At 43.3% G+C, this 10409-nt stretch overlaps 1 protein-coding gene across 1 annotated transcript; it reads right to left on the bottom strand.

Annotated features, from left to right (window-relative positions):
- Nucleotides 1-981: 981 nt before the first annotated feature.
- Nucleotides 982-8574, bottom strand: LOC148043159 (DNA excision repair protein ERCC-6-like). Its single transcript, XM_087727101.1, has 2 exons — nt 8525-8574; nt 982-4336 (listed from the first exon to the last, which is right to left on the bottom strand). Exons 1-2 carry the CDS (start codon nt 8572-8574, stop codon nt 982-984), a joined length of 3405 nt encoding a protein of 1134 aa, XP_087583227.1.
- Between the last annotated feature and the right edge of the window lie 1835 nt (nt 8575-10409).

The following is a 10409-nucleotide window of genomic DNA, read 5'->3' as shown; positions in this document are numbered from 1 at the left end:
GTCTTGTAAAAATGAAACTAATTAAAAAGTTTCTGCTGGCCGATTGTGAGGCAGGGTGATAAATCACTCCTGTCTCCTTTGAAGTTTTAAAGGTCTGTAGCGTTTAACAAGGAGATTAAGAAAATAATCATTGTTACAGGAGAATCCAGCCAGCTCGGCGCCATTTTTAAAGCCTCTAAGTAAATAGATTTTCAGAAGAAGATCTTGTAAAAAAAAAAAGAAGCTAGGATCTTGGTAAACAATTAATGTCATCGTAAACAGATTCAGCTTGCATTAAAATCAAATAAATCAAAACTGTGAACTGAGTGGGAGAGATCTTACTTTGTACTGCGGAAGGCAGTTTGAAGTTCCCAGCACGGACGCCATTCTGCCTTGGGCTGGCCCCCCTCTCTCTGCAGACACAAAAGCTGCAAAAATTGAAGGGCATTTACCAGCAAAACTATATCTTCTTCCCTTCTTGCCAGAAGGATAAGAAACCTGTTAGACGTCAGGTAGATGATCATCTAAACAGATAAGTGACCAGGAATTAGGGAGCAGCTATTTTAAGCTGCCACCATCAGTAAGCTCCGCCCAGGAAGCCGTCCATCTGAGTCAAATTTTCATTGCTAGATGTTATTCAAACCTTCTCTGGTATGTCAGTCCTCCATCATTGGAGTTGCTTGATTGATGGATGGATGAGACCCATGCCTCATCATTTCAATTAAAGTCTCAAGCGATATAGCCCAATCAAATATTAGCTACCTCAAGGGAAACAGAGACTCCAAATTCCAACACGTTGGCCATACCCAAGAGGAAGTAATTGATAAAAATTGAACTCACTTTGAAATTAAAGGCAGCAAAGCATAATCAAGAACTAAAAGAGTCTGCTAAGACATGCCTAAAAAAATTGCATATTTAATTTTCAGCAGCTGCCACTCCAAAACAAAATCCAATGGTAGGAACAAGTCTTTAGAGTAAACATTCAACTCAAGCACAGTAACCCTAGTTCCACCTACAATATTGAGACCAGAGAAAAGATTCTCCTCTTGAAGAGTCTGTATCACAGAAATGGCTAGATTCTCTCTCAGAATCCAGTGTTTCTCCAGATGGCTCCTCTTCCAGTTCCTCTGATACTTCCCCAATGTAATTTTGGGTTACCTCTTCTTCAAACTCATGCTGAAGAGACCTATCATTAGATACATTGGTGGCAGTTCCTGCTTCTCCAACTGCATCCTCCATTTCTTCCAAGACCACATCGAAGAAGGATCGACGAGAAGCTGTTGACCTTTTTCCACTCAATTTGATCCTGAGAGAAAAACAAATTGCAGCCATTGGATTGTTGGCCTTTGGTGTTGACATACAAATTCCGTGTGGCTTGTCCTCATCCAGTTCATCTGTTAATTCACCATCTTCCTCATCCGAAACAATAATTGCCAAACGCTTCTTTTTCCCCAGCCCAAAACTGTCGCTGCTATCACATGGACCGTTGGAATCGTCCATGACCACAGAGCTATCCAACCTCAGCTGGAAGCCTTCATTTGCTGTCTCCTCTAATGACATGTCTTTTTCTGCGGAGGTTTGTGGTCCATTCTCAGAATCCTCCAAGGCAAGGTTGAAATTGACCTGATAGTCAGAGGAAATATCAAGATACTTGGACTGTACAGTTTCTTTCATGCCAGAGTTCTGCAATGCGCTGCTTTCAGTCATTTTGCTAACCATGGTCTCCTGTGGTGCCACAGCATTTAGTTCCTTAATTTCACAGGGATCTCCATGAGAGATTGGAAGAACATCAAGTGACATGTCAGTCTCAGTTTGGAGCATGACATCATCCGGAGTATAGGTCTTGTTTTGGTCATCTGCTTGCAGTCTGGTTGGTTGACATTCTTTGTTTTTGGAATGCAAAACATCTTCCATATTAGAAATAATCTGAAGCATTTGCTCATCATCCATGTCTTCAACAATCAGATTGGTCATTTTAGAGCTCAAATTGACCATATCACTAACAAAGTCACTATCATCATCGCTTACAAGATCAATAACTCCATCACTGACGACAGGACTAATAAATACAGGTGGGGCAACCACAGGACATGGAAGAGGAGCAGGTTGTTTCTCCGTGGATTGTGTGGGTGATTCCAGGAGTGTTGGGCTTGTCCTTTCGGATGTGGATGGCCCAAGAGTCTCACCTGGTGAAGACTTGGTTGGCATCATTTTTGGCTGGGTGGCTGAGTCTGTATCTCTCAGCCATGCTCCTTCAGTCGTGTTTCTGATATTTCCTATGTGCTGGTCATTCAACTGAGATTCTAGTTGTACCAACTCTTGGGCTTTTTGGACTCTGTGTTCAATGTACCTGTGGGCTTCTTCGTTTTCGGCTTCGTCATCATGTGCTGTCTCGTGTGTGTACATCAAATCATGGTCAGAAATGCCAAATATCTGCAGCGCGTAGAGGTGTGCAATGTGTTCATCCAACTCAGTGTCTGTTTTTCTTTGGGTGGCATGTAAGGACTGCAATTGTAGCTGTGTGGCCGAGCTTTGCGTGTCTTCCAATATAAACAACTCCTTTAGCTCTTGCATTGTGAAATAGCGATAGGGATTTTTCTTATCTCCCGTGCTTTGGCGTATTAAGGAATCCTTGAAGACTTGCCTTCTATAGATCTTCTCTTCAATTGTCCCACACATAATCAGTCGGTAAATTATGACATTCTCTTTTTGTCCAATCCTGTAAACTCGGTCCACAGCTTGGGCATCTGTAGCTGGATTCCAGCTGGGATCAAAAATCACCACCCGGCTAGCAGCTGTTAAGGTTAAACCAACCCCACCAACTTGGGTAGTAAGCAAAAAGACAGAGTAGTCTCCATCTTTCTGAAATATGCCAATTCTCTTCTCTCGCTCTGCCAACTGGGTCATTGTCCCATCAATGCGCATGAGCTTAAAGCCCCTGTGAATTAAGACACGCTCTATAATGTCCAACATTTTTCGCGATAGGGAGAACACCAGAGTTCTATGTCCCTCGTCTTGCAGTCTTTCCAGCAGCGCCACAAGGAAGCTCAACTTTCCAGACTCCTGAATCAGCATTTCAATAGAAACATGCTCAATACTCCTCTTCATGTCTGGGAGTTCACCAAGTTCATTTTCATTGTAATGGGATCCTTCCAGCCCTAGTTGACTACATGCTTGATTTGATAAGAGCCTTGGGTGATCACAGAGCTTTTTCAGGATATTAAGTTCAGCCAGTGGGGACCTGGTAGACAACAACAGCTCTTTGATATGATCCAAGGATATAAAATTTCTATATATTTCCTCTTGTATGGGTGCTAAGAACAACCATACAATGAACTCGTTCTTTCGTGGAAGAGAAGGCATGGCGGGAGCAAGATCTTTGCTTTGGTTATCAGGAAGATGGTTTGGAAGCTCGGCCTTTTTCTTCTTCTGGAGCTCATCTTTCGTCCGCCTGAGAAAATATGGCTGAATGATGGACATCAGGTTTTCTGAGATTTTACATCCCAGAGCTTTCTCTCCAGGAGTGGCGTCTTTTGCCCTGGCTCTCGTGATAGGGCCCTCATATTCCATCTGGAAGGTTTTCATGGTACCCAAAAGAGAGCCTTGACAAGCAAAATCAAAAAGAGTCCAAAGTTCTTTGAGATTGTTTTGGACCGGAGTCCCTGTGAGAAGGATGCGGTTTTTGGAAGGAATGACGCGCAGAGATTTTGTCGTTTTGGCAGATGGGTTTTTGATTTTATGGGCTTCATCTAGAATGATATAGTCCCAAACAAACTCTTTCCCATCAAAGCTAGAAAGCTGTGGCCAGCTGTTGAGGAGCATCTGGTAGGTTGTGAGCAAGATACCCTTTCTCCTCTGGATCCGCTCCAGAGATCTTTGACGTTCAGCTTTGTTGGTTCCGTGAAAAACTTTCACTCGCAGGCCTGGAGTCCACTTGGCAAACTCTTTCACCCAGTTGTTAAGAAGGGTGACTGGGAGAATCAGCAATACGGAATGGATGAGTTCTGCGTCAAACATCCCGGAGAGGAACGTGATGACTTGAATGGTCTTCCCGAGTCCCATGTCATCTGCCAGGATGCCGCCCTTCCTTCTGTCTTGATACAACTTGTACAAAAAAGCAATGCCTTGCCTCTGATAGTCAAAAAGCTTATCGTGAATTTCTCCATACAGCATGAATCCGCTCTGACACACATCCACAAAGCCATCGTCCTCCTCCTCCACAGCCAGGGCATCCTCCAAATTTTTAATCTTGGCAGTCAGGTTTTCACTGAAATGGATTTCAAGAGCCTGTTGGAGCAATTGGAGAGATCCTTTCAGGTTCCCACTTTGGGCTTCCTTTTTGGCCTGAGACACATATCTGTAATATCAAGAAACAGTTCTGAAGTCAGAAACAACAATTAAAAAAACACTCAAGGGTAGAAAACTAAAAAAAAGAAACGGAAGAAAATTTTAGTGTTTTCTGCCTTTGCAACATATCATATTTTTTAGAGTATAAGATGCATCTTTTTAAGCCCTAAAAGAGGGTGAAACTTTCGGTACGTCTTATATACAGAATGTAATCCCACCCAACCACTGCCCCTCACCCTTTGACCTCTTCCTCCCAGCAATATACCTCCTTGCAGCAAACGGGGAAAATGGGGCTTGCGGATGCTGCATTGGTTATGGGAATCTGTGCAGCCTGAAACAGCTGATGATCGGGAGGCCCCTGCTGAAATTGAAAGTAAGACTTGCTGTTTGCTGCACAATGCCCTGTGAGGTAGAGGCAGATTATTTTTTCTTGTGCTAATCAGGCTGTTTGCTGCAAGGAGGTAAGTCAATAATTATAAATGTGTATAGAGAGTTCAAATTATTAGACTTAAAGTCTGCTTTATTATTGTTCTAGACAATGAAATGAAGAAGCTTTTTAAAATAAATGCTTGATCTGAAGAGGCCCAGTGCTATTGTATCTTCTGTTAAATAGCAGAGAATAACTATATTTTGAGAAAGCCATATATATTTTAACAGCATCTGTACAAGTATAGTCTGAAACGTAACACAGTGTATATCGTCTGCACTGTTTGCTGTTTGTTGCAAGGGGGCAAATTACTGGGAGGCAGAGGCAGATATTTTCCCCTTGTTTTCCTCCCTAAAAGCTAGGTGCGTCTTATACTTCGGAGCATCTTATACTCCGAAAAATACAGTAAGTGCCTTGGATTCGGAGATGGGTGGTAGTAGTAATGCTTATTTCTAGGCTAGTACAAGCTAGTCCTTCACTTACAACAGTTCCTTTGGTGACCATTTAAAGTTACAACCGCACTGAAAAGAGTGACTGATGACCGTTTTTAAATCCACTTTTGCAATCTTCTGACCAGCAAAGTCAATTTGGGGGAAACCAGATTCACTTAACAACCATGCTACTAACTTCACAACTGCAGCGATTCACTTAACATATGCGGCAAGAAAGGTCCTAAAATGGAGCAAAATTCACTTAACAACTTTCTCTTTTAGCAACAGAAATGTTGGGCTTAATTGTGGTCATAAATGGAGGGCTACCTGGATTAAAGCCATGGAAGCCTGCAAACGTGAAAAGTCCACAGTCTCCTTTTATATTACATATTATGCTTCCTCCTCCTGAACATCAAAGGCTGGTTACAAACTGTTCCACAGCATCAAGAAGGCAGCTTGGCAAAAATATTCTTTACCTTCAGCAAAAACTTTCAAACAAAGCTTACTTCCAAATGATTGAGGATGCAGTTCAAAATGTAGCCTCCCTCTGGCTCTATGTGGTTTTTTTAAAAAAAGAAACAGAGGCAATTGTTTTCCTTCGCTGACAATATTAGCCAACAGGACTGTCATGGCTGCATTCCAATCCTTTTCTAAGTGAGGGGCGGCCAGAACTGGATGGGGAATTCTGAGAGTTGAAGTCCACATCTCTTCTTAGACAGATCTTGGAGAATAAGTGAATTGGTTTGGTTCATCAAACAGTCAGTGGTTAAGGCACACTGGTCTAGAAACCAGGAGACCGCCTTAGACATGAAAACCCTATAGTGTGACTTTGGGACAATCATTTTCTTTCAGCAGTTGAGAAGATAGGAGGGGGAGCGCCTATGGGAGGAAAGCGAAAGCTAAGAGATCGGGGAAAGGGAAAGCTAAGAGAGGGTGGGTGCAGAGAAGAACTGGGCGATAGGAAGAAAGCAAAGAATGCAGCTCCCGTTTCCAAAACAATTATTCAAAACCGATTACATCTCAACATATTGTTACAAAATCGCTGCCCTTGCCTCCCACGCCCTCTACTGGAGATCTCTTAACGCAAGAATTTCTTTTTGAAACCCTTGAAGAGTTCAGACAGGAAATTAAACAACTTTTATCGGACTTATATGATAAACTGGATGCCAAGATTGCTCAAACAAGGGAAGATATGATCGGAGTTATGACTGTTATGACAGACTATGTTTCTGAAATGGAGGACAAATTGGAACTTTTGGAAAAAGCTAATTCTAATTTGACATCTAAAATTCAAACGTTACAACAGGAAGTTGAAAATGCTCAAAAACAACTCGTTATGATAAATTACAATAAGACTGCGTTTGCAATAAGAGTCAGAGGATTGCGTGAAAAGGAACAGGAGAATTTGAAACAGACCTTTTTTGAGGCTTTCAGACGTTCGGTGGGAAGTCCGGGATTTAACTTTGATTGGCAGATTCAAAATATTTATCGCCAGAACTCGTGTGTAGCAAAACAACGACAGCTTCCGAGGGACATAATTATATATTTCACCACAAGAGAATCCAGAAATGCGATAATACAGAAGTTCTACAATAACAGGCTGCGAATCGATGGACAGGACTTGATTGTTTTTAAAGAAATACCATCTCAAATATTAAGAGCAAGGAGAGACTACACTTTCTTAACTGAAAAACTCAGAGATTCTCAGATACAATATAAATGGGAAGTGCCATCTGGTATCACAGTCACACTTGAGAACCAAAAATATCGTCTCAATTCTGTTTGCGAAGCCCGAGATTTTTACTACAAAACTCTGAAGGCGGGACTTCCTGATTCACCCGGACTTGGAGAAAGACAAGGAGAAGATAAGCAGCGGGACACGTGGCTACAAGGCGGAGGGTGTTGCTTTCCCCTTCCGGAAGGGCAGAAGAGTAAAGAATAAAGATCCAGCTATGCCTTTAAAATACTTCTTAAATTTTTAATCTGAATAAAATTTCAGGACTCCTGTCTGGTATAAAATGACAAAACTGTATACCGATGAAGAGATATTGAGACTGAAAGAAGTGGTGCTGAATTTGGACATATATTGTATGGGATTTATATAAGACTTGTTTGAATCTTAATTTAAACTGCGCATGATCTATTCTTTGGGGCGAGGAGAGCGGAGATCGTAGTTTTCTTGGATTGTGGTTTGGGATGAATGGAGTCGGGTGGCGTGGGGTAGATGGAAGGGTAGTGAAAGTTCAATTAGATTACCTTGATCCAGAATGTAAGCTGATTTTTGTATAAATTGTTATTTGAATACAAGGTTAAGAAAGATTATCTGGAGAGTCTACACGAGGGTGGAGTAAATATGAGAGGAGCAATGGATGAGGATAAAATATATATGTGGACACGGGTAAAGGCAGGATGGGAGGTATAAAATTTATATGCGGAAGCGGGTAAAGACATTGTTTAAGATTTTAAAAATAATGAGAAGCTGAGTTTAATGTTAGAGAGTTTATTGATTTCTCTTTCTTGGGGGGAGGGTTTCCCCCCCCTTTTTCCTTTTTATTATTCTTTTCTTTTTTGTTCTTTTTTTTTTTTAATTATTATTTTGTAACTTCTAATCTATTTGGTTTCAATATACTCCAGACTTTGCTTGATAAAGAACGATGCCGGGAATGGGATCTGGGAAGTCGGAAGGGGGTCAGGGAGGGGGGTTCAGGGGGTGGGGGGGGAGGGTGGAAATATAGACTCAATTTTCAGAACAATGAATGCACTTGGATACTGTTGCTTTTTTTCTTTTTTTTCTTTTCTTCTTTCTTCTCTTTTTATTTTTCTTTTGTTTTAGTACAAAACAAATAGACCAATGAATACTAGAAATACACCAAAGCGAGGTGTAGAGGGAAAGAAGAGGGGGGAATTAAGAGGGAGTGAGAAGGGAATGTAAGGAGAGTGAGATGGTGGGAAGGGGAGAAAGGAATGGCTGAGGGGGAGGGGAAGTAGAAGAGGGGATTGTTGGAAGGGAGAAATGAAAGTTGGAGGGGTAGAAGGAAGGGTGTATGTAGGATAGAAGTGTTATGAGTTGTTTATTGTTTCTTTTTTTAACTGCACAGTATTTAAGTGATTGTATAAAGGAAAATGAAATTGTAATAAAAGATTAATCTTGAAAAAAAAAGAAAGAAAGAAAAGAAAAGCACCTTTGGGGTGACCCCTGTAGCAGGAAAAAAAAGGGGGAAGATGAATATAGGAATGTGGAATCCCCACCACTCCTGCCAAGCCCACCCAAAAAGAAATGGCTTGCCAGGAGCAAACCAGGAGGCGCCCCTTCCCCGTACACGAACCCCTTTGGAAATACCTCCGGTACTTTTCTATTTGCTCCGGGTCCAAATCTGCAAGGTCCGTCATGATTTCGCCCAAACGTGCACAAAACTCTATAAAGCTTCCTGAAGAGTTCAATTTGAATTCTGCGCGCTAATTCACCGACCTACCCCGCCTGTCACCGAGAGGTATGCACATAATTTGGATGCGGGTTAGCAAATCAGATCATTTCAAACACAAGCGCTCGGGGCAGGGCCGAAGAAAAAAAGCGGAGTCCCCGAGCTCCCTTTATTCATTCATTCATTCATTCACCGGTACGGATGCTCGATTGACACAAATAGGCACGGTGGTTGCTATCGATTTATATTTGCAGAAAAATCGGGGCAACCAAACCGTGTCCCCGTCCCCGTTCTCCCCCCCCCAATAAGGCACGGCATCCAAGAAAAATTCATGTCCCTTTTAAACCAGATGCTCTGATTTCGTTGGAAAAAAGATAATTCGTTCTGCATGAGCAACGTGGAATTAATCTCCATAAATTAAAAAGGGGGGGGGCAGGGACTCCGTTTTAAACCTAATTGTGTCCAGTCGAGCTCAAGTCACGCAGAACGGTCTCTACCGATTCAGGGTCTGCATCAATGCTTCTCAATCTCAGCAACTTTAAGATTAGGTGGGCTTCCGCTCCCAGAATTCTGGGCAACCCTGGGAGTTAAAGTCGCCCCAGCTTCAAGCTGCCAAGGTTTGAGAAGACTCCGCTGTACGATCCGGTCCAGGACTCTGCAGATCAATCTGGGGGTTAGTGGTGAGGTGGGCTCGTTTTCTTTCACTTGTTTCCCTCCAAATGGGTTAGAGATGCAGATCTCTAACTCCCAAATCCCCAGTGAGGGGAGGAGGGCAGGTGGGGGATCGCGCTGAAGTCCGATGTCCTGCAGCCTCCTCTGCAAGAACGAACATTAAAAATCCCCTCCTCTGATTAATTTAATTTGATTCGTCAAGGATGAATTAGGTAACAGATATGAGTATAAACATGATTATGAATACATGGAATGAATAAGAATACAAGGGAATCTTTATTAATTATTAGTTAATTAATATTATTTAAATGGCAATTAATCAGGAATGATAGGAGTGTGAATTCCTGTGAAACTGGAATGACCAGTTTCCTGCCTCGCTCGTCCAAGGCTCCTTCCCTGCAGTAGGGAAATACTACATATCCCATCTTGGTCCTACTTGGCAGGGGAGGATGGGAACTCTCGCCCGTCTAGTTTATACAGGGTTGAGAAGCGTCCAAGGCGTGCAGTTGCTTCTTCTTCCCGACAGGGGGCAGACCCCTTCCTTCCCGGTGACGCCATCGAGGAAAGCGAAACTACATTGGCTGGGAGGAGGAGCCTCGCGCCATGACGGCTTTCTCCGCGGCTTCCAAAGACGGCGCTCCCATTGTGCGCATGCGCCTCGGTTCACCCTCTCAACCACCTTCTTCCCCGCCTCTTTTTGGACTCGTCAAGCTCCGCTTGACATGATGTTGACGGACGAGGCGGGGAATGGAGCTCGCTGGGCGGAGGCAGGATCAGGAAGCCCGCCGGTGAAAGAAAGACCAGAAGCCCAACAGGTCGCCGCAACCGAGCCGCCTCGCTCTGTTTTCCGCCGTCGTTCGACCCAGGCCCGCAGCTGAAGCGCTGCCATGTCCAATATGGAGAGTATCCTGGGTGACGCCCGTCAAGAAAACACGGCTGGGCTTCGATTGGTGGTGGGGGCAAGAAAACCCCGCCTCCTGAAGAGATTGATGAAAGGGGTGTGTGTCTAGTAGGGGTCCCTCACAGCAGGGGGCGCCCTGGAGAGGGGATGATTCCTTTGGGAGGGGCTTCAGCGCTGATCGCTTTCCCTATTGGTGCTTCTGGATTCGAGTGACAACGGGAGTAGCCCAT

Source organism: Thamnophis sirtalis, unplaced genomic scaffold (assembly GCF_051295495.1).
Source record: "Thamnophis sirtalis isolate CommonGarterSnake01/CBP01778 unplaced genomic scaffold, rThaSir2_p1.2 scaffold_13, whole genome shotgun sequence".
Classification (NCBI taxonomy): Eukaryota; Metazoa; Chordata; class Lepidosauria; order Squamata; family Natricidae; genus Thamnophis; species Thamnophis sirtalis.
Note: the sequence above shows the minus strand (reverse complement) of the source record. Positions and strands in the feature narration are given on the sequence as shown.

Coding starts and splice junctions, on each gene's coding strand:
- LOC148043159 (XM_087727101.1), bottom strand. CDS start 8,574: ATGACGGACCTTGCAGATTTGGACCCGGAGCAAATAGAAAAGTACCGG. Junction 4,337..8,524: donor CAAATAGAAAAGTACCGGAG/GTATTTCCAAAG, acceptor TTGATATTACAG/ATATGTGTCTCAGGCCAAAA.